Raw genomic sequence first — 27,713 nt, 5'->3', positions numbered from 1 at the left:
TTTTCACGTCTCCTCCAAGTAACTTTTGCAGACCTGCAGCCGCTTTTTCCCAACTCCGCCCACGTGCATCCTCCGCGGACTTACCGCCCCCCCCCCCCCCCCCCCCCCCCGCCCCGCCCTTCCACTCCAGTCCCCTGGAGCCCTCCGGTGAGGCGGGGTCCCTCGCTGCAATACCACAGTCAGTCACAGGGAGGAGACGCAGCCGCCGGTGCCGAGGGCCTGCTCCGACGGCGGAAGCGGAAGAGGCGGAACCTGGAGCTCTCGTTACGCCAGCACGTGCGAGCGTTAGGGCTGGGTCTCCGGAGTGGAAGGTGGGCTGTTCCCGCGCCTGTTGGGTTCTAGAGTTTGGGCCTCATGGCGGAGATAATTCAGGAACGCATAGAAGATAGACTCCCCGAATTGGAACAGCTGAAGCGCATTGGACTGTTCAGTCACGCGGAGATTAAGTGAGCTGAGAAAGAGGAAGGGCTGGGGAGGGCAGAGAGGAGGTTGCGGCGAGTGTGGAGTGTGGCGGGGACGGGGATGGGGAGCAATTGAGTTGTGTTTATTTTTCCTCACGCGGCGGAAGCTCGTGTCTAATATTTATGACGCCTAGAATTAATTTCTTTTCATTGCAAGGTCATCTGTCCCACCAAACATATTGATAGCTCTTCAGGGAGCCAGGTCTTGGGACTATAAAGGTGATAAAACCAGGATCCCTTCCCATCACGAGCTAACTGCCTTGTGTACGGTGGGGGCGACAGACGAATTAAACGTATTGATTACAGGGCGGTGTACTACTCTCAGTTGGTTATAGTGAACTGTATACTCTAGAGATGCGAAGAGTGGGCCGAGGGGGCCCCGGAAGAGGAGACAAATCTAACAAGGCTTGAAGATGGGGGACCGTTTACTTCAATTTAGTATTCTACCCCAGCGCTTGGCCAACAATATCTGGCACAAAGTTGGCATTCAGTAATTTGTTAAAATTAAGTTTAATGGTTTTAAATGGTTTTCTGCGACTATTTCTAAATTTTACAATGATTGAATGTAGTAATGTGACTACATTACTACATGTGGGATCCTTAAACATTGTTAATGAAACGCAGCATATCAGTGTGGACTCTTAATAAGGGCTCAGTAAATGTTATTGTTATAATTAACTAGAGGGAGTTATTGGTCTTGCATATCTTGTATTAAATTCCCTTAATGTGCACATTAATGTGTGCATAGTAATATGTGTTTGTTCCTTAGCTAAATGCAGTGAATCTTCTTCCATAAATCTTGTAGAGATGATAAATCTTTCTAGGTAGAGACAATGTAAGGTTTTTATTTTATCTATTTTTTTTGAAGTCTGCATGTTGGGAACTCTGAAGCAAGAGGGATTTAGGAATTTGTTAAAATTTAAGTGAGCTGAATTTGGAGGAAAAGAAATCTTTATTAATACTACACAAAAATAATGTAAAATACTTAAGATTATTTACTTTGCTGGTGGGTCTGTTAATGGTCCTGGCAATTGATTAAGATGATTTTCATGGATGTTTTAAAGTATATACTGGTTCCCTTAAGAACACTGAAGTAATCTGTAAGAGAATACTTGGTTATGAAGAATAATTATTTGGGAATTAATATGTTTTCATAAATATGTTTTAAATATATTGAAATTTAAGAAACTTAACAAAACCTCCAAAGTTATTCAAATTTTGTTCTTTTCAAGCGTTATATTTTAAGTGGCTTTCTCCTCAGGGCTATCATTAAGAAAGCTTCGGATCTAGAATACAGAATACAGCGAAGAGCGCTTTGTAAGGAAGACTTTATCAGTTATGTTCAAGTAAGTGAATAATTTCATTACCTTTTACTCTTACAAATTTTAAATTACTAATAGAATGTCCAGCTTGATGTCAATTTTCAACAAATTTCTAGAACTGATGATTAGACGGGTGACTTCTGAACAAAAACTGGTGATTTAGGAGTAGCATTACTGCACTAAGGCTTTATAGTTCTAGCAAACTGAACTTTTTTTTTCTCTTTTATGGGGCTAGTGGATCAGAGACTGCCAAAGACACATGGTGTCAGGGTTTCAGCAAGGGATTTGACAAACCATCTTGTGTGGGGGGAAAAAAGGAGAGTGGGTTTGATTATAGCAGCTGGTTGGAAAGTTAATACTTACGTGTCTGTAAGTCTGTCAGCGTAGAGAGAAGTATGCTGCAAGGTTCTTCAGCCCTGTGAATGAATGGAAGATTTGAGTGAAGATGCAATATACATGCTAGACTATTTTCAGATGGGAGAGAGTAATTTGTATGTTGGATGACAAAATCAGGATTCAGAAAGAACCCAATAATAAGATGAAATGTTCTAAGACTAGAGGTTCTAAGCTAAGCTTAAATTAAAAACAACTAACACTATGTGAGCCTGGCTAAGAGTCTTGTATCTGGGAGAGGTCCTAGGGCTCATAGTAGGTTGCTTATTCAAAATGAGCGTATTATGTCAACAAAATACCATCTAATTGATCACTTTAGCAGACGTAGAGTGTTGGATAAGTTAGCTGAGCACAGGACATTGTGCACTCAGAAAATGCGGGTTTGAAAAAAAGTGTTTTGCACTTACCAGACCACGTCTGGTACTGTGTTAGGCTCAAGATCACGTTTTAAGAAGACTTTGAGAGGTTGATTGGAAGGCAGCCAGGATGGAAACCTCGTTCTAGGAGGAATTGTTGAAGAAAATAGAGGTGTTTAACCTTAAAGAGACTTAAGAAGTGGCAAATCATTTCACTCTTCAAGTAATTAAGAGCTAAGAGCTATTAGATTGATTTTAGTTAGGTTTTTTTTTTTTTTGAAGATTTTACTTATTTATTTTTAGAGAGAGGGGAAAGGAGGGAGAAAGAGAGGGAGAGAAACATCAATGTGTGGTTGGCTCTTACACGTCCCCCAGTGGGGACCTGGTCTGCAACTCAGGGATGTGCCTTGACTGGGAACAGAACCGGTGACCCCCTGGTTCACAGGCCGGCACTCAATCCACTGAGCCACACCAACCAGGGCTGATTTGTTTAGTTTTAAAAGAGCATAACTGAAATGAGATGAAAACCACAAGTAAGCACTCTCTTATACATATTACCCTCCCTCCCCACCTGCACACAACCATATAAACTTGCTGTGAGTGACATTTTGAAACGAGTTTCTGGTTATCCACCTCAAAAAAATAAATTAGGTCCCTTCCTCACGTAATACACAAAAATAAATTCCTGCTGGATTGGCAAGCTAAATGTGGGGGAAACCCTTTAAATCTGCAAAAACAATGAAAGAATGACTTCAGGTAGGGGAAGATTTCTAAAATGAGACTGTGAAGGCACATGCCATGAAGAAAAAAATTATTCGACTGTATTAAAAGTAAAAATTTCTGTGCAGATCAGACACCATAAATAATATAAAAAGACAAGCCACAAACTGGGAGAAAATATTTGGAACACATGTAATTAAGATCTAGATTATATAAAGAACTACAAGAAGAAAATGACAAAATACTAGGAAGAAAATGAAAAGAACTGGAAAAACATGAACATGAAATTCCCAAAGAGGAAATATCATTTGTTGATAAATTTATGAGAAGATATTAGCCTCTTCAGTAATCAGGTAAATATAGATTAAAACCAGGGTACAGTACTACTTTATCTCTGTCATATTAGCAAGTGCTTTTAAAGACTCATACTACAAGTATATAATTGCTGTAACCACTTTGGACAGCAATTTGGTAATATTCCGTAAAGTTGAAAATACGTATACTCTATGATCTAGCAGTTTGATTCTTTCAGCTGTAGAGTAAATTTTGAGTATCTACTCTGTACGTGGCACTGATTCAGTCCAGTGTGGGTACAAGAATAAATTAACCAGACAAAAGTCATCACGGTTTACACTCTGGAAAAATTCCTAGATGTGTCCACAAGAAGATATGTACAAGAATATTAATTGCAACTTTTTGTAATAGAAAAACTGGAAACAAATACGCATCACCAGAAAGGATAGGTAAATTGTACATTCATACAATGAAATATTATATGGCAGTTAAAATGGACTTCAATTTCGTATGTCAGTAGGAGTATATCTAAAGTCGGTACTGAGTAAAAATATGTTGTGGGGGGGTACAGTATGATACCATTTATGTAAAGTTTGAAAGCATTCAAGACAGCATTTTAATAAAGTCCAAAGTCGTGCTTGGGAGTGATAAACAGTCAAATCAAGATGGTCATTTCCTCTGTGGAGGGAGAAGAGTAATCAAGATGGTCATTTCCTCTGTGGAGGGAGAAGAGTAGAATCAGATAAGGTACGTAGGCCTTCACTCTTATTGAATGTCTTCTTTAGAAATAAGATTTGAAGCAAATATAGTAAACGTAGACTTTGATGTAGCTGTGTGGTAGCTAGCTACATGGGTGTTTCATATTCTTGAAGTATTTCATAAAAACTTTTAAATGAAGCATGCAATCTTGTGAGGTTCTGAGCTTTCACTCTTTAATAACCTGTAAGCCAAGGCTTAGAGGGAAATTGTGTAGTAGTGGGTTTTAGAGAGCTTTAGAGGTTCTAAGTGGTTCTTTAGAGGGGAGTAGAGAGAGCCAGTTAGGCATCCTGTTTCAGCTGGTACAGACCTATTACATGTTCTATTTGCCTGTGCATTAGCTAAACTTTTTGAAAGGTTAATTACTAAAAGTTTAAATACACTGTTAGGGACTAGAAAATTAGATTGATGTTATAAACCTTATGTCTTATGGTTTTAGTACAATGTTTTCTTAGTAGCAAAGTTGTTTATATGCTTGCCAATATATGTATTTTTGAGTTAATGCAACTGCAAGGTGAATTTTCAGTGAATGATAGACATTTACTATAGATTATGCTTCTTGATAGCAAATTATCTTCTGTTTTATGTGCTTTATTTTATGATTTTAAGTAAATGTATTTCCTATACATGTAAAAGGACATGATTTTCCTTGTTTTTCTCTTTTTTTGTACGTTTTTCTTCCATAGTATGAAATTAACCTTTTGGAGCTGATCCAGAGACGGAGAGCTGTGAGTAGATGATTTTCTGGGAGTTGGGAAAATATATAGAATAAAAGAGGGTGGCTCTATAGCTAGAACTTGGGTTTGGGAAGCAGGTGGCATTGATGAATTGCATGCTGGTGTACTCATAATGGATATTTGTAATTATTTGTTTCTCTGTTAGTACTGTTGGAGGATCAAGTAGGAATGCTGCTTTGGATAAATGTGGTTAAACTGAGGCTTTGTTTCTTATGTTCCTTTTTAGCGCATTGGGTATTCATTTAAGAAGGAGGAGATTGAGAGTTCTGTTGTGCACCGGGTGCAAGGGGTCTTCCGGCGTGCTTCAGCGAAGTGGAAGGTGAGTGGCCAGTGCGTCCTAACTGTGAGAGATGTGAAGATATGTATTATACATATTATGACTTGGATATTCAAATGTATTATTGTCTATTCTTATCTTTAGCGTCTTGATACTTACTCTAATGATCGTATCATTACTTGAAACCACTTATCAAACTATTCAGAAAATTGATTTTATTACCTCATAGTTATTCTGTGAGGATGGTGCTGAAAACAGTGGATTTGATACATAATTAAGGGTCAGAAAATTGTCTGGGATTTGTTTGTACATATCTCTGAAGTATACTGAAGACTTGGCTGTGGAAGATAAATGGTTAGAGTAGGGGCAGTACCTCAGTACCTTGATTTTCTTCACATTGGGCTCTGGGACTGGGACATGTTATATGGGAAGTACTTTGGACTCCTGGGAATGACAGATTTTGGGTTGCTATCCTTGATTGAGGCCATGTAAAAACTACATTGAACAGATTGGATATATGACAGATTTTGTTGTGGAGCATGGTAGTTGGGAGTAGGGAACAGACTGAGTTACTGCAGTTAAGAGATCTAAGGCCTAATAGGCTGAGGGGCGTTGTAACACAGTAGATTTTCTGAAGTCTGCTTCTGTTTCAAAGGTGTATTAGGTATCAAGTTCAAACTCAGGGAGCTTACTACGTTGCTTTTCTTGCAGGATGATGTTCAACTTTGGCTCTCCTATGTAGTCTTTTGCAAGAAATGGGTGAGTATTTGGGCAGTTATGTTTTACTCCCTCTTTCCTTCTTTTGGTTAGTTGGCCTTTTAAGCCCCATGCTTCATTCTGGATTCCGTGTTTTCTCCAAAGGTGTAGGGTTAACAAAGGGAGAAAGAACCCAAGAAGGCTGACCATCTGAGTAACAACATTTGCACATCTGAATGACTCGGGGGCTTCACTTCAGTTGAAAAGAAAATATCTTTATGTGTATTTTGTTCATTAAAGTGGAACATTTTTTTGATATTTAGAATGTTTTATGTAGTGAGGTTTAAGTAGAAGAAAACTCAGAAGGTCTGTATTTGTTTATCTGTCCCTGGCGGTAGCAGGTCTTGCCCCATTGGATTTTACCGTTGGTAATGGTATGGGACAGATCACTTAGAGAGAGAAGTAGTGATTTTGCTGTGTAGGAAGTATAATTTTTCTTCCTCTTTTCAGGCTACCAAACCTCAACTTAGCAAGGTATTCTCTGCCATGTTGGCCATTCATTCAAACAAGCCAGGTATGGTGAAATCTTTGTCAGTTTTTTTTCTGCCTTTTATGTAGACTCACACTACTTTGGAATTTATTTTGCCTGATAAGCCTAAAAGAACTTATTTTGTGAACCTGAGCTTAGGCACTGGGCCTCAGCACATCTGGTTCCTGAATAGCTGCTGCTTGGTCATCCCTGCCTACTGAGTCCTAGTTACTGTGTTAGGTACTATACCTGTGGGCAAGTAGAACTATGTTTCTTTTTTAGTTAATGGTAAAAGAAACTCTTTGGTCCTTGGAAGGACATTCTATTGGAAGGCAGTCATTTTTGAGGGATTTCAGAAACTTACAGGGACAGGGGAAAAGATTACTACAGATTTTACAAGAGTGCCTGGCACAGAGTAGGTGCTTATGTCTTGTAGGAGAAAGACTTCTCTTGTGTGTGCTGTGTGCATGGCACGTGATTTTACAGTGGAGGTGCTCCTGTGCCTTTGCTCGAGTATGAGGCTCAACCAGACATTTTACAGTACACAAGACTCATTGGCTACATTTGGCACCAGTTTATTCAGAAGAGTACAGCAGGGTAGCTTTTGGTGCATTTCTTCAGTAGAATGCTCTTAGCAACTGTTACTGCTTTGGAGGCTAGTAACAGTTCAGGTGTGAGGGAAAGAGTGAGTAGAGGAGCCACGCTGCCTTAGAAGACCTGGATGGGCATAGCTTCCAGGGATCCCAGGAAGGACCGTGCTCAATTTCAGGAATCACATGCTCAAGAAAGCCCAGAGCAGTGGCCTTCTACCATTTATAGTCCTCCTAGTCCAGATGTGGTTACCAATCATAGGTCATTTTTACCAAAAAAAATCCTGCCTGGTAATATAGCTCATCTTCATTAAGTTTCTAGGGAAATGGTTAGAATGCTAACTCAAGGTTAATTTCTCATGTAGAAGGACAAAAGTTTTGGGGTTTTTTTTAAAGTTTTTATTTCCACAGGTATGGTAAAAATTTATTTTGAAAATTATGATCCATTAAAAAATTATGAACTGCTTTAAATATGGAGAAAAGAACAAAATAATTTTATTTCATTGATTCTAAGATGCACAACTTTTTCCCAGCATTTTAACACTTAAAATTTGTATGTGACTTAAAATGCTGTTGACCTTTAGATCTGATGAAGCAGTAATAGGCACATAAGTACTCTCAGATGTTAACATTTACCTATTTCCTTTAGGATAGTCTTTGTAATTTTAGATAAAGCAACAATACTTTATAGATAACTATCACAAACTCCTCCCCACTTCCTCCTGCTTTTGATAGGATTAAAGAATTCTTTTGAGTATTAAACATTAGTCTTCTTTTTGCCTGAATTGATTAATTTATTAAAATACAGTCTGATGTTTTTCATTTATAGCTTTGTGGATTATGGCGGCCAAATGGGAAATGGAAGATCGCTTGTCTTCAGAAAGTGCAAGACAACTCTTTCTTCGAGCTCTGCGCTTTCACCCACAGTGCCCAAAGCTTTATCAGGAAGTGAGTGTGTATGTACATAACACGACAGAGTGAAGTCTCAGTTTGGTCCTCCGGAGACACATATTCTTTAGGTGAAAAAAGGCTTCGCATTATGGAGGCTAGGAATCAGCAGGGAGCTGCTGTGGCAAGGGGGCCAGGAAGGTATTTTTTGGCCAGTAGGAGGTTTTGGCCATGTGCATCTTCCAGGTTCTTAGTGAGAGATTAAAACTTGTACCTGCCCATTATAGTTGGGAGGCCTAGGGAACTGGGCCTTTCCTTTTTTAAATTGGAGAGCCAGGGTTCAGCCATCTTTATACCTTTGTTCTTATTTTTTCCCCTCCCCCCCACCCTCTCTGCTTCCCTCTATCCATTTCTTCCTTTTCTTCTAACCCCCTCAACCCCCCATTCAGCTTTTCTTCCCCCTTTTTTCCCCATTTTCTTCTCATTCTCTGTCTCTTGAGATAGATACTTCCTTCCTCTCTTGGTAGACTTATTCCCCCTTGGAGGGGTACACTAGAATATTGATGGCCATACTTTTGCTGAAAGAAAACCAAACAGATGCTGGAGATGCACCCTTTTCTGAGGTATTTTTCAGGATAAGGGAAAAATTGTTATTTAGTCTTCAAATGGAAATTAAGTCTGTGTGCTGAGGGGAAAAAGATACAGGTTTCGTGCTCATTGGTATTGTAGCTGTCCCAACCGTGTTTGTGGTCTTGTGGTAATAATGATGTTTTATATTGCTGTCTTGCATCCTTTTGTTTTTTTCATATGCTGTTAGACATTCCTTTGCTGCCTGTAATATTCTTACGGAGAAACTATAGTGAGACTCCATCCTCCCAATGTTAGAGGGTTCTTGTATGCTGGTACTATTTTGCATGTTTTTTGGAGGCCTTCATAAATGCTCATACTTGTATTTTCCAGAATCCTAATAGATTTATTGCTTATTCTTATCCAGAGTAATTAGAATTTGTTTACTATAAATAGTTCAGAAAAAAGTTCAATGAAAAAGTAACAGAAACAGTACTCATATCTTATCACTCATACTTGATACCTGTCACAGATATTTAAAACAGTTTTATTTCTGGAAAGGGAGATTCTATTACATATTATTGTGTTCTGTAGTTTTACCTAATATATCATGAATATAGGTCCGTGTTTGTACATACTGATCTATAATGGTGGTGGTCAAACTTTGTGGTCCTCTTTAAATGTTCAATTACTGAGGACCTCAAAGGTCTTTTGTTTATATGGATTATATCTATTGGTTTTTATTTTATAGAAAATTAAAACCAAGAAATCTAAATATATTTATTTAAAAACAAGTTCATGATATGTTAATATAAATTAGTTATTTTTAAATGAAAATAGCTCTTCTAGAACAAAGTTTAAAAAGAAGAATGGCATTATTACACATTCTTGTTAGTCTTGAATATCTGACCTAATAGAGGACAGCTGGATCCTCAGATCTCCTTTTGTTAAAATTGCTAGTTATTGATTAGACAGAGAGAGAGACATTGATTTTTTTATTCCCCTTATGCGTTCATGTGTTCATTGGTTGCTTCTTGTATGTGCTCTGCCCAGAGACCAAACCTGCAACCTTGGCATATCAGGACGGTATTCTAAGCAACTGAGCTACTTGGCCAGGGCCTCAGATCTCCTTTTGCATTCAGTATGGGTAATAGGGCCCATCATATGGCCTCTGAAAAACTTTAAACTCTGAATAGAGTAAGAGCAAAGGCAAGTAACATATTAGTATTATTACGAAAATAATTTTGGCCTTGCAAGCCCCCTGAAGGGGTGTCAAGGAACCCTTGGTAGCCCCAAGTCACATTTTGAGAAACTCTGATGAACATTATCTGTTCTAAAAGTCACATTTTAAAAAACCCACTAAATATTGTTTTTATTTTACACTAGCAAAGTAACATGTTTATAGAAAATCTTGTAGGAAAAAAGCAAAAGCACTGAGTGGGAATAAGTTTGACCGATGGCTGGCAAATGTTATTAATAATGTGCATTTTTTTTCTGTGCAAAATTTTTCACATAGTGGTAATGGTGATGTATGTGAAATTTTGTAGCCAGCTTTTTTTTTTTTAATCCTCAGCCAAGGACGTGCTTATTGATTTTTAGAGAGGGGGAAGGAAGGAAGAGAGGGAGAAACATGGATGAGAGAGAGGTACACTGGTCAGGTGCCTCTTGTACATGCCCCAACTGGGGACCGAACCCACAACCTAGATATGTGCCCCCACTGGGAATTGAACCTGTGAGGCTTCGGTTCATGGGACGATGCTCCAGCCAACTGAGCCATACCAGCCAGAGCTAAATATTTTTAAAAACCTTGTCATTTAATATGTCTTGTAACATAGAATTCAAAGTACTAAAATTTTTGGATAAGTCAACTTTACAGTACATGTTAATCGTGCATTATTTTTCTCTTTATATACCTGATCTTACATATTTACCATTGATTTTTGCTTCAAAATAATTATAGATTCCCAAGAAGTTACAAAATAATACAGTGATGTCCTGTGTACCATTTACGCAGTTTTCTCTGATGGTTACATTTTATAAAATTACAGTATAATATCAAAGTCAGGATATTGACGTTGGTATAATGTGCACATAGTTCTGTCTTTTCCACATGTATAGGTTTGTGTAGCCACTGCAATCAGAATACAGAACTGCCCCAGCTGTAGGCAACTGCCTAGGTTGCCCTGTACCCAGGCAAGTGTTCCACTGCTGGGAGAACAGCAGCCAGTCGCTGGTTGGCATTCTGGGCCTGGTTCATGCCAACACTGTTGTTAACTGTACCAGAATGCCAGCATAGTTGAAAAAAAAAATACAGAACTGATCCACGATCGCAGAGACCTCCCCTCTTCTCATTGTCAGCTAGTGTAGTAACAAATACACCACTCTCCCCAAACTTTTCCAGACCAGTAATCATGGGGGGAAAATGGCTTCTCATGTGTTTCTAATTTAAAAAATTATCTCCCAAGCTTCTCAGCTCATCCTTTCCCTTCTGTAGTACTTCAGGATGGAGCTGATGCATGCTGAGAAATTGAGGAAGGAAAAGCAAGAATTTGAAAACGCCAAAATGGATATGGTAAGATCCTAATGTATTGTTACTTGTTAATGTCTAGTGTTTTGAGCCTGCTTAGGTGTAAGAGAAAGTCTTTGGAATGTATTTTCTTTCCCATTTAATGCCATATTTTGAGACTTAAAGATGAGTCTAGGGTTGACTTTATAAAATGGGCTTAGAAATAAAAATGGAATTTTGTGCTTTAAAAATAGACATTTGGACCAATTGGAGTGGTCCTCAAAATTACTACTGATGGAATGGCCAAATCCTACTCTTAATACTTTATGATGTCATGAAGCAGTGTACTAATGGGTTGAAGGTGCTCAAGAAAGGGGGGGAACTGTGTGGTTTCTAGCCTCCTTTCTTTTTTATGTAATTTTTTACGTGACAGAATAATTAAAGAAGTTTTACAATGCTAGTAGAGAAAAAGGAACTTGGCCGTCATATGTTACTGTGGTTCCCAGCTCTGACATTTTTTACACAAATAAAGTCATGCACAGAAGGGTCCGCAGGGCGTGTGGAAGTCAAAAGTCAATATTCTGGTCTAAATGGAGAGTGGGACCTTAAGCCGAGGGACCCCGCTACCACTCCAGGAGCCTGAGAGAACCGAGTTCCAAGATCACTGGTCTTGTTCAGCCACACACTTTACCAGTGAGGGAACTGGCCCCGAGAGAGACGTGATTGCCAGAGGTCATATGGCAGGATGGGCTAGGACTGTTCATTTCTACCCTAGTGCTTTTTCCACTTAGACTGCTTGCTAAGTTGTGTCCAATACAACGCTCTTTAGGAAAATCTTGATTATCCCGAAGAAATCCTTACGGGCGAGTTGGCACGGATCATCTACAAAAATTCTGTAAGCATAATTAAAGGTAGGTGTCTTTTGAAAGTTTATTTATGGTGGGAAAGTTAAACAATCTATTGTAATGAGGAAGACCTTTAGCTAATTATGAAAATTTCTGTTAGAAATTCTGTTAGAATGTGTATAAAACTTTGATTGTAGGAATGATGTCCTGTTTCTTTCAGAAGGCTTATTGCCCCTTAGGGTATACTTGAACGTTTCAGTAAGTTTTTACTTATTAGTACTTACTTCCTGTGGGGAGTTGAAAAGAAGTACATGATTTAGTGCATTCCTTTATGCCCTTAAGTTTAGAATAAAAGCTACAAGTACTTATGAATAATCCAAAATATTAATTGTGGCTTTGTTTGTGTAATGGGACTATGGGTGATTTTTTTGTCTTTTGTCCTACTTCTCAAACAAAACCCAAAAAACTACAGTACATCAAGAAGGTGATACTTTCAGAGTAAAGTTATACGTTAGAGCACAGGTGGCAGATACAAGGCCCACGGGCCGAATCGGCCCTCCACCTTGTTTTATCCGGCCCAGCACCTTGTTTCTACCTGGTGGCAGTGCCGAGCTCCTTGCCCCTAGTTAAGGAGTAGTTACTTTTATACAGTCCTAAAATTATATTCGGCCCTTTGAAGGCAACCATGAGGCTGATGTGGCCCCTCGTGAAAATGAGTTTGAGGATCTGCTCCTGCACTGATATGCCAAGGATTTGGAGAAAGCAACCCAGGAGTTCTGGCCATGATGGAGACATAAGTAGAAATGCGTCATTTCCTTGCTCAACCAAAAGAAGGGCAACAACAAATTTAAAGACAAAAAATAACCAAAACTGCCAGATATTCAAACTTCATGGAAGTCTGACAACCAAGGAGTTAAAGCAACATTCAGCCAGACTGGTAGGAGGAGCAGAGATGGGCAGCCGAGGTGGAGAGGACTCATAGCTAAGGAGGTGGCTGGTGGACCAGTTGTTCCCACATTCATGGGCTGATAACCTGGGAAGAACCATTGGGAAGCAAGATAGACCGCAGAACCCAGGATTTCAGCGTGGGAGACTATAGACTCAAAACCTCTGGATGTAAAAATCCGCGGGAGTTGTGGCAGTGGGAGAAACTCTCAGGATCACGGGAGAGTCCTTGGGAGAGGCCCACAGGGTCCTGGAACACACACAAACCCACCCCTGTGCGAATCAGCATTTTAAAGGCCACAATCTGCTTGTGGGAAGTGAGGGAAGTGATGGAAAGTAGGGCTAGAGCAGAGCCAGCAAACGGCATTGTTCCCTCTCTGACCCTTCCCCCATAGACAGCGCCACAATACAGCAAAGAGGGTTGCCCTGCCCTGGTGAATACCTAAGGCTCCCCCCTTTACAACATAACAGGTATGCCAAGCAAGACAAAGAAATATGGCCAAATGAAAGAACACATCAAAACTCCAGAAGAAGAACTAAGTGATGAGATAGCCAACCTGATGCAGCATATAAAACACTGGTAATCAGGATGGTCAGAAATGACTGAGCTTGGTCGCAAAATGAAGGAAGAAATGAAGGTTATACAAAGTGAAATAAAGGAAAATATACAGGGAACCAAAAGTGAAGGGAAGGAAACTTGGACTCAAACCAAGGATTTGAAACAAAAAGAAGAAATAAACATCCAACCGGGACAAAATGAAGAAACAAGAATTCAAAAAAATGAGAGGCTGAGAAAGCTCTGGGACAACTTTAAATGTTCCAACATCCGAATCATAGGGGTGCCAGAAGGAGAATAGGAAGAACGAGAAATGGAAAACTTACTTGAACAAATAATGAAGGAAAACTTCCCCAGTCTGGCAAAGGAAATAGACTTCCAGGAAGCCCGGAGAGTCCCAAAGAAATTGGACCCAAGCAGGAACACACCAAGACACATCATAATTAAGTTACCCAGGATTAAAGATAAGGAGAGAATCTTTAAAAGCAGCTAGAGGAAAGGAGAGAGTTATCTACAAAGGAGTGCCCATAAGGCTATCAGCTGATTTTTCAAAAGAAACCTTGTGGTCAAGAAGGGGCTGGAAACAAGTATTCAAAGTCATGAAAGGCAAGGACCTACATCCAAGATTTACTCTATCCAGCAAAGCTACCATTTAGAATAGGAGGTCAGATAAAGTGCTTCCCAGAAAAGGTCAAGTTAAAGGAGTTTATCATCACCAAGCCCTTATTAATATGAAATATTAAAGGGACTTATCTAAGAAAAAGAAGATCAAATATATGAACAATAAAATGACAAAGTCACAACTATTAACAATTGAACCTAAAAAACAAAAACTAAGCAAACAACTAGAACAGGAATAGAGTCACAGAAATGGAGGGAAAGGGTACAGGAATAAGAAGTATAGGTAGGCACAAAATAGGGGGAGATTAAAAATAGTATACGAAATGGAGAAGCCAAAGAACTTATATATACAACCCATGGACATGAACTAAGTGGTGGGGGGCAATGCTGGAGGGTGGTAGGGTGCAGGGAGGAGGGGGATAAAGGGGATAACAAACTTGTGGGAAAAAATGAGCTTGATACCCCTGCTTTAGAGACTTATGCCCCTTCCCCACTTTTAAAATTTTAGGTGCTGAGTTTCATGTGTCACTGCTTTCGATTGCACAGCTATTCGACTTTGCCAAAGACCTGCAGAGAGAAATTTATGAAGAGTAAGTAAAATAGCGGAAAGGTGAATATGGCTGTTTCTTACTTGTGGTAAGGGTTTGAGGTTGGATATTTAGAAAGTGGGAAAGAAGAAACCATACTAAATCCTTGGAGGAAAGCTAAATTTTAGGACCATTGTATCATAATAAATTTTATTTAAAAAATATATTCTTGGGAAAGTTGACTCATTACTGGCTTTCCTTGGAAAATAGTTTGCTTTTATTCAAAAACTAGTACATCCTGTAGCTTTTATAAAAATCTGTATTTCTTCTTTGTTGGCATGTCTTTTGTCCATAAAATAAGAGTTGTACTCGTGAGCGTTGGAGTGCTGTGGGTGATTTTATACTTTAATGTCTGATTACGTGGTTTGAAAATTAGTTGCAGCCTACCTGTGGGTCTTCACTCTTAGGTAGTGCCTCTTAGTTTCACAGGAGATAAAATACAACTTGAGTCAGTGTTCTCCCTTGACATCTTCAGGGTTTTGACAGAGGATTAGGTGGTTGCTTTTCCTCTGCTTTTAGTACAGAAATGCAAGAGCCTGGTCATAACAAGGTTCTCCGGGGCACCAGGAGGATTGTCTCGTCACACCTCCCTGCTGATTTGACTTGAGAGTTAACATTTGTGAATGATTCCTGAAACATTCTGAAACCTAATAAATGTGTGACAACTCGGATCCCTGGACAAAATATATACAGTGTCTGTGAAGATACCTAAAGAGCCTATTTACGGTAACAGAATTGTTAAAGGGTGTCCTGGGTACATTTTTAGAGCATAGGGAACTGTCTCTGCTTGATACTCTGATTTAGTCTCACATCATAGGAGTCATGCCAGTAAACTCTATTTTTCAGCCTTCAGGCGATGCACACAGATGACCCCCTCACTTGGGATTACGTGGCACGGCGAGAATTAGAGATCCAGTCGCAGCCAGGGGGAGAGCCGCCTGTGACCAAACAAGCCAAAGCAGAGGAGGCGGGCCGGAGGGAGGAGCGGTGCTGTGCTGTATACGAAGAGGCGGTAAAGACTCTCCCTACAGGTAAAGTGCACCAGACGCTGGTGTGGGGGAGAAATGATAGTGTTCGTGAATGTGAAACCGAGGCTCCCATCGCCATGACCGAAACAGATTTCAGGAACCTCTCTGGTAGTTTACAGCGCCTGGCTTTCCAACTTGCTCTTCTCTCGTGGTGAAGGATGGACGTTTTATGACCTTCCTTCGCAGTGGTGGATAAATGTGTTCCTTTGTGGGAAATGATACTGTATTTTGCTATGTATAATGTGCACTTGTTGCCCAAATTTTTGAGGGAAAAATAAGGATGTGCATTATTTTATGTGGCTAAGTGCTAATTTTGTATCTATATAAATATTTTAAATTCTTTTATTTATGCTTATGTGTTAAAAGTGTGACTCTAGAAAGCAATAACGATATCTGTATGTTCAAAATTAAATGCTAAAATTCCATTATAATGCAAAAAACAAGTATCTATAAATAAATGAATAACTGAATTAAAAAAATTAAAGTGAAAGATTCTTTTCCTGAAGGTTTGGGCCAAAAACTTGGGTGTTTATTATACATGGGAGTGCATTATATATGGCAAATTGTGGTACTTAGGAAGATTGTTTAATTACAATTCTTTATTTGTCTTTTGATTATAGATTTTTCTAACTTCGTAATATTGGAGTGTTAAGGTAGAAGGGACATATAACATGAATAGGCTCTTAATTTTTAGATTTACGTCATTACTCAGTCTTTTTATCCCCAGTATTTGAGATGGTTTATTGGCTGTAATCAGAATAACATTTTTTTTTTTTTACCAGATTAGTTTAAACTCTTCAGAGGAGTTTTCCCTTCAGAGAAAAGATGTAGGATGAAGGTTACACTAAAAGAGTTGGTGATCTGATCATGTAATCTTTCTGACTTTTTCAGAGGCCATGTGGAAGTGTTACATCAGCTTTTGCTTGGAAAGGTTTGCGAAGAAGACAAGTAGTCAGTCCCTCAGAGGGAAGGTAAGGACTTGGGTATAGTGGCTGACCAGAAAATGACTGTCTTTGGAAAGAAGGACAGACTCTTTGGGGGCTTGGGACAGCTTCTAAGAACTTCATGCTTAGTTCCTCTTTCTCCTTGAGTGACCTGTCATTCTGAAGGTCTGAGTCTGCTTTGCCCTGACACTGGCCACCAGGTTGGGAGGTGCTCACTTACTGGCCTGTGCTTGGTGAGCTGTCCCCACTCATCCAGTCATAAGTGAAACTGCCCCAGACCCTTCTCTCGGTCCTCAGAAAGGTGCAGAACTGTACTGGTTCCTGTCAGAGGCCAAAGACCTTTTCAGAGGTCTTGGTAATGAACTGAGGCATTTTTCTGATTTCAGAGGCTGGAGAGAACCACGACTGCGTTCAGGAAGGCACATGAACTTAAACTTCTACCAGAATTCCTATATAAGCAGTGGGTAAGGACATGAACACATTCACTGTCAGTTACATGTACTTAATTCCAGTTGGTTCCTCCTGTTGGCATGTGTTTCTATATATATAGTTATGACTAAGGCCATTTGGAAGTTTGGTGTGATAGCTGTAGAAAGTATTGACATTTGGCTGTCAGTAGTAGTTGGTGTCTGTCAGAAATGAAATCTACCACTAAAGGGAAGAATATTATATAGCGGAAAACACTCAGAACAAGGAGTCACAGTTTGGCTTTATTTTGTTTGTCTACCCTTCCATCTTTTATTGAACATCCCTTTCCTGAGCTTTAGATCTAAGTGCCTGGCTCAGCCCTGGCTGGTGTGGCTCAGTGATTGAGCGCTGGCCTGTGAAACAAAGGGTCACTGGTTTGATTCCCAGTCGGGGCTCATGTCTGGGTTGTGGGCCAGGTCTCCAGTAGGGGGCGTGCAAGAGGCAACCACACATTGATGTTTCCCTCCCTCTCTTTCTCCTCCCTTCCCCTCTCTAAAAAATAAATAAATAAAATCTTAAAGAAAAAATGCCCAGATTAACCATTGGTACAGTAAAAACTAGTTAGATGTGTTCCCTGTATTTCAGAAGCTGACATTCTAGTAAGAGGCATATTAACCCATCCCTACCCCTGGTGTGGGTAAGGATTGTTATAGAGACCAGAGTAATGTCCTGTGGGATACACAGTTCTAGATTGGGTTTTGCCACTTAAGAGCTAGGTGACTTGGTCAAATCACTTACCTTTCTGAGTTTACTTGATTTTAAAATAATGGTAGCGAACCTTGTTTTTGTCATGTTGCAGAGTTGTTGAGAGCCTAACGTGGGACAATGAATGTGTTAGTGTATTTACATACTTTTATAGGGCAAACGGGTCAAAAATCTTTTTTTTTAGATTTTATTTATTTATTTTTAGAGAGAGGAGAAGGGAGAGAAAGATTGATGTGTCAGAGATACATCGATAGGTTGCCTCTTGTACACCCCACAATGGGGACCTGGCTCGCAACCCAGGCATGTGCCCTGACTTAGAATTGAACCAGCGACCTTTTGGATCACAGTCCGGCACTCAATCCACTAAGCCACAACAGCCACGGCAAGGACAAAAATCTTTGTATTTGTCTAGTGCCTCTAACTTGTTTAACTCCGAATTCATATCATCATGCAATCTTTATGTAATTTTGCCATTCTATATTCTATTTTACACTAACATTTAGAAATACATTTTAGCCCTGAACAGTGTGTGGCTCAGTTGGCTGGGCGTCATTCTGCAAAGCAGAAGGTTGCTGGTTTGTTTCCTGGTCAGGGCACACGCCTGGGTTGTGGGTTTGGTCCCTGGTTGGGTGTGTATGAGAGGCAACTGAGTAATGTTTCTCTCATATCAATGTTTCTCTCCCTCTCTTTCTCCCTCCTTTTCCTTCTCTCTAAAAATAAGTAAAATCTTTTTAAAAATCTAAAAAATACTTCTTACATATACTTACATAATGCATGTCCTGTCAACTAGCCTTGCCTATTATACCACCACCGAGGCACCCTTCTCCCACTGTGGCATCTATGTGGCAGAAATCCCAGACCTGGGTGAGTTCAGCCCCCCCCTTTGGAGTCACAGAGTGCTGGCAGGACAGTCACACCCTGTATATCCAGATGCGCTTTGCTTTGAGTATCGTCTGGCAGTCATGCTCTGTGTCCATTATGGCTTATTTTGCCTTTCACTACTCTGGCTATTTCAACCATCCTCTGCTCTCCAAATCTCTCACATTGTCCTTCCGAACCCTACTGCCTAATCACTAATTTGGTGACTGTGCCTTTAATGAGAGTCTGTCAGTGTGCTGCCACTGAACTTAAATAAGCTTTGCTGATTTCTACATCCACCCTTTCTCCAGAGTGTCACAGAGTGATTTTGTAAGATTATCAGATTATTCTGTTGTTCTTCACTGTCCTTTGGACCAAGCTGCTCAGTCTCATTCATTCGGCCCCTGCTTGTATTTCCAGACTCATGTACCAGTTGTCCCGTTTACATTCTACCCCTCTAGCCATTCTGAACTTGGATTTCCTTTTGTATCCAAGCTGTCTCTCGTCTTCAGCCTCTTGCACCTGCTGGTTAGGATCTCTGCTTTCACCTGGCTACTGCCTGCTCTTTCTTAAGTCTGAATGGTGCTTCCTTTTTTGGAGTTCTTTCCCATCGCTGGACCTGTTGGGTGCTCTTGCTTTGTACTTCGGCAGCATACGATGCCTTTTCTGTCACGGCAGATGTCAGACTGCTGGACTGGAAGCTCCGTGGATGGTAGAGGATGTACCCGATGTTCTCATTATTGAATTTAACGTAGTGTGCAGTAAAAATGCTTGTTGAATGAATGGATTATACACTGTATTTATTTGCTGTTTCACAAATTTATAATTGGGGTTAGGCTTTTTTCCTTCCTATTAAAATAATGTGGATACAAGCATTTTGAACAGATTATCTTCTGTTCATGTACTTGTTGGGTCATACTTGTTAAAATATAATCCCTGAGTTTAAGTTATGAACACTTTTATGACTCTTGTTACATAATGTCATTATATTTCAGAGAAATTATAGCAGTTTATAGTGTGCCACCTCTGTTTGAATGAATAAATTTTGTTTCCTTACCAGCCCACAAATACTGGTTTTGTCTTTACTGATTTTTATATTCTGTTTAGTGGGTATGGGTTTTATTATGCTGTAGTAAGCTATTTCATTAAAAACTTAACTTTCATTGTAAATTATTTAGGCCCTCTACTTTTTACCTCTTCCTTATTTTTTGATACCCCTTGGGAGCAGGAGCAGGGAATGGAGGAGGATTCCACATTGTTCACTTTGTGCCTCCTTGACAGCCGTGGGGGACAGGCTGTTGAAATTACCGCCTCATTTATCCCCCATTACGTAGCTAACTTAGCTTTCAGTAGTTAATTTCCCAGTGATCCCTCGTCTTACCTAGATTGAGTTGCTGCTGCATCAAGACCTCCTTGAGGATGCCCTGCAGGTGGCAGTGGCCGGGACTGAGCTGTTCCGAGACTCTGTGATGATGTGGCAGGTGAAGCTGCAGGTGCTGGTTGAAGCAAAGAGCCCGGACGTAGCCATGCTTTTTGAAGAAGCCTTTGTGTGCCTGAAACCCCAGGTCCGTGAGTTGGGTCTTTTGTTTCATTCTGTTTGGGAAGCCTTTTAAGGCTTCAGCCAAAGCTTATTTGGAGTATACTTGTCTGATGAGAGCTGACCCTAGAAAGCATTTGTGCCGATGATTTAAAGGTCAAGAGTGGAGAAATTTACTTCCATTTAACGGCCTATTTCTAGTTCTTTATTTGAAAATTGACAAAATTATATAAAATTTTATATTCCATCTAGATATCTTACAAGTGAGAAATGTTAATAGCATATTCTCACTTGCTTTTGTAGCTGAACTTAAGCCTGATTTTTAAACACACATGTATACCTGAACCTTAAAGTTAAAAAGACTAAACCTTAAAGCTTTGCGATGAATCTTTTATATTAGTATGAAGAAAAGTATTCCAGAAGTTAAAGTGGGAAAAAGAGTCCTAGTTATTTGACGGCTGCTTTGGTGTTTCTCGGAGACAGACATGAGCGAAGATCAGATAGTTCAGCCTCGATGGTGTCGTGGGTCCTAAACAGCAGTCGTTAGCGGGGCAGCTGTGGGTTGTTAGCGGCTTAGTTAACTAACACATAATCGATGATGATAACTGCAGGCCGCACTCCCCAGCATGAGGGAGCGAGAATCAACAGGACTTGGTCAGAAGGCGGTGGTCTGGCACGCTGTTCCCGCTGGGTACGTCACAGTGAGGACAGACCAGGGGTGATCGGTATCCTAGGCATTGATTACCTTAGGAGGGACCTGTCTTTATAGTGACTAGTTTGCAGAGTGTAAGTACTACACTGTCATTTTCTAACTATTCTTATTGTGAGCAGGTTTGTCTGCCGTTGTGGATTTCTTGGGCAGAGTGGAGTGAAGGTGCCAAAAGCCAAGAAGACACTGAAGCCATCTATAAGGTATAGGCCCGATGTTCTGAGTCTCGTCGTGTGCGGGGAATGAGCAGGTGGGTTTGCTCGTTGGCTAGCTTTAGGCTTACTTGGATATTAGCTATTCCTAAAGCACTATTAATTGAGCAGCCTAGGATGATTCTGGAAAAATTTGTTTTGATATTTGTAAATTTCCTCACACAGCTTGTGTGTTTCTTCTGTTAAATTGTAGAAAGCTCTCTTAGCTGTTAAGGGTGCTGACTCCGTCACTCTGAAGGATAAGTACCTGGATTGGGCTCACCGAAGTGGTGGCTACAAAAAGGCCAGAGCTGTGTTTAAAAGGTACCACATACGTTCATAACTGTTACTAGTCCGTCCACTCTGTACTGAGCTCCTCGTGCCCAGATTATACGTATCACCAATAGTATCTGAGGAAGTAATCCAAGAGGTTTTTTCAATAAATTTTCTTTTCCTTTTTTGGAACAGTAAAAGCAGTTCATACCTATTGTGGAAATTTTTTAAAAAAGAGATAACTAGTAATTCATTGTAATCCTATCCTTGAGGAAAAACCATGTTGATACATTATTTTAAAATCTGTCTCTCACATATATGAGGTTATACTACAATCACATTTTCTTTGCCACTTCTATTGGTGAACATTGAGACTGGCCTTTTCGCTATCAGTAATAATTTTTCACTCATCGTTTACTGAAGTAGCTGTATGATACACCACTCTGTAGGTGTGTCCTAACTTGTTTGGCACAGTAACGCTGCTTTGATGAACATTTCTGCACAAAGATTTATCCATATTGGAAATTATTTCCCTAGAATATATTCTTAGAAGTAGAATTATTGGTCTCCTTCAAAAGACCTTGAGAGGTGGTTGAAGAGGGAACTTAGGACTCTGCAAGTGGGAAAGAACAGGAAGCAAACTGGATAGGAGAGGATTTGGGGCTGTGAAGAATGTCGTTGGAGATACAAAGCATCGAGAGTCCTTGCACTGAATTGCGGGCAGGTCTTAATTAAACCATGTTTGGTGGAGGCACCGGCATAGTTATTTATGTTCATGGGAGGTGAGTGGCTTTCTGTTGTAGTGGAAGGTGACAGTTGCCCCCTCCTTTTTCAGTTTACAGGAAAGCCGTCCATTTTCAGTTGATTTTTTCAGGAAAATGATCCAATTTGAAAAGGAGCAAGTAAGTATTCTGTCTATGCATTTCTTGTCTGTGAAAAAGGATTGGTGGTCACTAATTTATGGCAGCATTTTAATGTTTAAAAAGCTCTCATTATAATAGAATATAAATCCCTTTGTCTAGTTCCTTTTTTCACGGAGATGGTTCAGGAGTGGTAATCAAGCAAAGAAGAGAAAGTACCTGTCTGGAAAACAGAAAACTTAGATGTCACATTTTCCCTGCCCGTCTGGCTGAGGCACTGCCTCCTGCCTCCACAGCATCCTGCCTGTCTCCTTGGTTGGGTAGGGAGGTAAAGAGTAGGCACTCAGCAGCTGGTTTCTGTAACAGAACCTGCGAGTGAGGAAAAATACATGAAATCCAGTTGTATCCGTAATCCCATCATACAAACACTACCAGCCGTGTTTGTTTTTACCTTTCTTGTTTTCTTTTAATGTTTTTGTTTACTTTTATACACACAGTTTTTATGCTGTTTTATTTCTGACTTCTGTGCTGTATATGGAGGTTCTCTCTTTTTCTCTTTTAACATTTTTTTCTAAACATTTCTGTATTTTCACATGGCTATAATTTTTTAAAAAATTTTATTTATTTATTTTTAGACAGAGGGGAAGGGAGAGAGAAAGAGAGTGAGAGCAACATCATTGTGTGGCTCCCTCTTTTGTGCCCCCTCCTGGAGACTGGGCCTGCAACCCAGGCATGTGCCCTGACTGGGAATTGAACTGGCGACCCTTTAGTTTGCAGGCCGTCACTCAGTCCATTGAGCCACACCAGCCAGGGCTCATATTTTAATGGTTGTAGCCTTGTTCTTAAACCCGTAATTTTCCTAACTATTTCATTACATATAGGGTGTTTCCAGTTTTTTGATAACGAAAACAGTGTTGTTAGCATTTTGTTTACATAGCATTTTTTTTCTTTTGATTATCTTCTTGAGATAAATTTCTAGGACTGTAGAAACTAGTTTTTTATGGTTTATATATTGCCATATAGTTCTCCAAAAAGATTATACTTACCATAGTGATAGTCACACCTTCTCTAAGTATTCAGTTTTGCTTTTTCTTTATTTTGGTATTTTGATTGGTGTTTATTATTTTTACTTGAATTTTGAAAAGTTAGAGGTTGAACTGTTACTTTCATAGTTGTGATCATTTTGTGGGTCAGTGATCTGTTCTAGTCCTGTAGCATAAGAGATAGTATAGAATAATAATTAATAGCTAGGCTCTGGATTCATAACGTAATAGTTAATGTGCCTTCGGCAAGTCACTTAATCCTAAGCCCCGGCATCCTCATCTGTAAAGGAGGTCATAATACTTTCAGGGGTGTGAGGGTTATAAGGCAAAGGGGATATTGGATAGGGAGGGGTCTGCCTAGTGCCACGCACATTATGAGCCCTTAAACAAAGTGTAATTCTGATTTCCATGCATGTGTAAGATAGTGAGGTTAAATGGACTTTCTATAAAATAATACAGTCTCAAGGAAGAGAAATTTGAATGAGGAACTAGTTATTTGACCATACAGAAGGATTTCTAAACTGAAGATGTTAATCTGCTTTGAAAATGAGAAAGAATACATTTAAGTGGAAGTAGAGGTAAAGAATTAAGATTTGTTGATTGTGAAGATAGTGCCAGCTATTGGGTTAGGTGTATAATTAATTGGCATCTTAATTTAATCTTTGTAGTTACTCCGAGATGTCATTATCCTTCTTTTATGGGTGAGGAAACTTTTAAGGTCAGAGGGTTTAAAAATTTGCTGAAGTTCTCATGACCAGTATTTATATATACTTTGCCATTATATAGAAAGTCTTAAGGTGAATATCGCTAATAAGTGCGAGAGCCCAGCTACTCAAAAGAGAGAAACCCCTAGCCATAGGGAGTAGCACTGTCTCCGTTTATTTATTTCAGTCCTACTCCTCCCTCAGGGCTTTCAAATATACTTTTCCGTGAAGCTGCCCATGTTTCTCCGACGGAGAATTAATTAGGCTTCTTATATGCTACCAAAGTAAAGTGCTTTTTGTCGCTGTTTAGCTTTTACCTCACTCTGGATGTAAATGCACAGGACTTTTCTCTGGGTAGGCTGAAAGCCAGGCTGTGCTCATCTTAAACCACACCCTCCTCTCCTTGAAATAGATGGTAGCTGCCTAACTGTGCTTGAAATGAATTCGTGACATAAATTAAGGTTTTTGAGGCAAGGTTGTCTGATTATTTTTGTTAGGAATCCTGCAAGATGGCGAACTTGAGAGAATATTATGAGAGGGCTTTGAGAGAGTTTGGATCTGTAGATTCTGGTAAGTAAACTTACGACATGGACACACGAGTCTGTTTGCATTTGTGGTCTGTAACCTATCAGCTTGGTTAGAAGAGTGTTTCTTCACTTTTTTGGGTCATGGTCGTCTTTGAGAATAAAACTTGCATTTTCCCCTGCCTCTTCCCTCACTTTGGGCATAAATACTTGCAGATACAATTTTATTTATAATTTCAAGTTCACAAGCTCAAGAGTCCATGGGTCTTCTATTAACTCTGGATTAGAGAAAGATTTGCTTGGTTTGGTTCTCTTTAAAAAATGTGGTTATTTCTAAGGGAAAGGTTAATACTGTAGGTCAGAACAAAAAGGAGTGGGAGCTACAGTAAAGGGGTAGTGTCATGCTAATCGACATTAGTTGTCATTGGCTGTTGCCACATTGTCCTCATTTATAGGTCTTGCAGCAAAACATACTTCTGGGTGTAGGTGTGTCATGTAACATCTGACATGTATAGTAGTTAAACTCCCATTTAAAAAAATACATTAATTCTTAAGAAGTTTCAACAGACCTTCTGATGGAATGGGTGAAAACAGCATTTTTGCTAACCCAGACAAGTTTTGGTGCCGAGGTTATAGTGAACTCATTGAGGTCAGTTTCACCTTGAAAGAGACTCAACAAAATCCTGCCTCTAAAATATTTAGTATATTTGAGTTTGTCAAATATATAGACTGTCATGATTAAAGTAAAATTTCATACTTAAAAAATAACTTGGATATACTTGAGTGTGAGGGTGATGAGAGAGGTATTTCACATAGGGTTCTATGGAAATAAAAAAACAAGAAGGTAAGTTTCTTAGAAATCTTGTGTTGAAGTAAATAATTAAGTTTACCTAATAGAGCCTCATCAGTTCTCTAATTGTATGTTTATGGTAATTTTTGGGTTTCCTTTAAAGATCTTTGGATGGATTACATCAAAGAAGAATTGAACCACCCCCTGGGTAGACCCGAGAACTGCGGACAGATACATTGGCGAGCCATGAAAATGTTGCAGGGAGAGTCAGCAGATGCGTTTGTAGCTAAACACGCTATGCATCAAGCTGGCCATTTGTGAAAAGAGGAAGACCACAGCCTAGTGATACAGTGTTGTGAGCCCTCTGGGCAGTTCTATGTTACGAGTTCATCTGCCATTTGCAGACAAGATTTTGTGACATGTTCTCATTTTGTTACTGTGTTAATCTTTAATTCCAGGAAAGAGAACTGCTGTGTAGTGGCCAAAGGCTACTTGTTGAGCTGGATCTACTGTAGGTGCTAAATGTTTTCCAAAATTTGTGGAAATTGTGCAACTGAATTTCTTTTATTACTCCTGCTCAAGGATGAATGTCTCTAATCTAGACCTCGGGGCCAGCTGAAGTGGAGGAGAAGGCACTGTGGTTTTTTTATTCTCTCCTCATTATAAAAGTATACATGGTATGCATTTGTTGTAGAAAATATGGTGAGAATAGGATAATGAAAAGAAAATAAAAGCATCATGTAATATCATCTAGAGTTAAATTCAGTAATTTGGTTTTCTTGATCAGAATTGGATTTATCCTCTTCGATCATTTATTCATTCATTGCATGCCCATCATAAGCAGGAAAGAAGGGAAGTTCTCCGGGGTGGAGGCATGAGTTAGAGGAACAGTGCTGGGTGTCCTGAGAGCTGACTGAAGCAGCAGAGAAGGGTGCTGGGTATTGGGGGAAAAGTTGTCCTTTAAGAAGATTAAGACAGTGTAAAGGTGTCTTCTATCTCCGGGACTGATCTACAGAGAAATGTTTACAGTGGGAATGAAACTGGAAAAGTCAGCGTTTGTGCTGCTTCTCACCACCAGAACCAATAAGTAGAGACAAGGATTGAATCTTCATGGGTGCCTTACTTATATGCTGGTGATCTGAGAAGATGGCGGGTTACATACCCTAAAAACCTTCTCCATATCTTACCTCAACCTGACCTTTCTATAAGGAGAAGAAAAGGGTGGGTTAGGAGCTTGGGAAAAGGTTAATCAGATGAGAGTTGCACTCCAGGGGCGATTTTCCTAGTATTTCTTTGTCTACTGGTCAACAGTTCTGTATCTGCATCACAGACATTCACTGCCTGGAACACAAGGGCTCAGATATCCCAGGCTTGCAGACCCCCTGGGGCACAAAGGTTGAGTTGCTCGTCAACCTCCCGCAGTCTTGTAGGTCATGCATTCTGGTTCCTGGAATAACAACTTTCCACATGTGTCAGTCACTGAAGCCTATCAATTATAACTGAAGCGAAAACTCCTCAGTTCCCCTATCAGGAAGGCCTGACAACCAGAGAAGGGCAGGGGTAGGGAGTAGTTTAGAGCTGCCGAGAAGGGCTTCGGGGCGATGGTGGAGGATGGCTTGGAGCAGAGAAGGGCATGCTGGGAGCAGGAGAGGCAGTTTGAATTTTGTATCCTTTAACGATGTTATGAGAAGCGTTCGGTACAGTTATGTTTCACTTAATGTTATTTTTCATGTTAAAATAGCCTGAAGAACGTTTCGCTCACAGCATTCTGTTGTATAGATAAGCCATGACTGACTTTACTAATCTCCTATGGTTGGACCTTGTCATTTCTAATTTTTTCTTACAAATGTTGATGAAGATTCTTGTAAATCTTTGTTTATATCCCTGGTCATTTTTTTTAGGAGGTTGACATCTGACAGAAGTATTGGATTAAAGGATACAACTTATTAAAGGGATGCTGACACAGAGTGCCAGTTTGCAATGTTTGGAAACACTGTCACGCAATGGGTGGAAACGTCAGCACCTGTAGCTGCAGTGGATGGTTTTAATTTTCGTCATTTTAATAGGCGAAAAATAATACATCATTGTTTTCATGCGCATTTCTTTGACATGAATGAAGTTAATACAGTTTTCCTGGTTCTCTTATTTTTTTCATGTTTTTGACAATTTTTTAAAACTTTTCTTACTAATTTGTAAGAGTTTTTAACATATTAAGAATATTAATCTTTAGGCTGTCTTTCCTTTATTGCAGATAATTTGCCCTGGATGCCTTTCTTTTCTTTCTTTTTTTTTGTCCGTATGATTTTTACTCTTGATAGCCTCATTTCTTACCAAGGACAGCTCAGATTTTTTCCTCCAAAACTACTTGTGGCCATTTTTCTCTCTGCTGATTTGTGATAATACCTTTATATTAATAAATTCCTATGAATATTA

At 39.7% G+C, this 27,713-nt stretch overlaps 1 protein-coding gene across 1 annotated transcript; it reads left to right on the top strand.

Annotated features, from left to right (window-relative positions):
- Window positions 1–251: 251 nt before the first annotated feature.
- Window positions 252–27,713, top strand: UTP6 (UTP6 small subunit processome component). The gene is made up of 19 exons (XM_024565134.4): window positions 252–446; window positions 1,723–1,807; window positions 4,989–5,030; window positions 5,266–5,358; window positions 6,028–6,075; window positions 6,523–6,586; window positions 7,961–8,079; window positions 11,081–11,158; window positions 11,922–12,003; window positions 14,568–14,649; window positions 15,493–15,677; window positions 16,566–16,645; window positions 17,005–17,082; window positions 20,035–20,214; window positions 21,018–21,098; window positions 21,301–21,410; window positions 22,195–22,261; window positions 24,464–24,536; window positions 25,444–27,713. Exons 1-19 carry the CDS (start codon window positions 355–357, stop codon window positions 25,599–25,601), a joined length of 1,797 nt encoding a protein of 598 aa, XP_024420902.2. The 5' UTR covers window positions 252–354; the 3' UTR covers window positions 25,602–27,713.

The sequence above is a fragment of the Desmodus rotundus genome, chromosome 9 (genome assembly GCF_022682495.2).
Source record: "Desmodus rotundus isolate HL8 chromosome 9, HLdesRot8A.1, whole genome shotgun sequence".
Lineage (NCBI taxonomy): Eukaryota > Metazoa > Chordata > Mammalia > Chiroptera > Phyllostomidae > Desmodus > Desmodus rotundus.
This window is presented reverse-complemented; position numbering and strand designations above follow the sequence as displayed.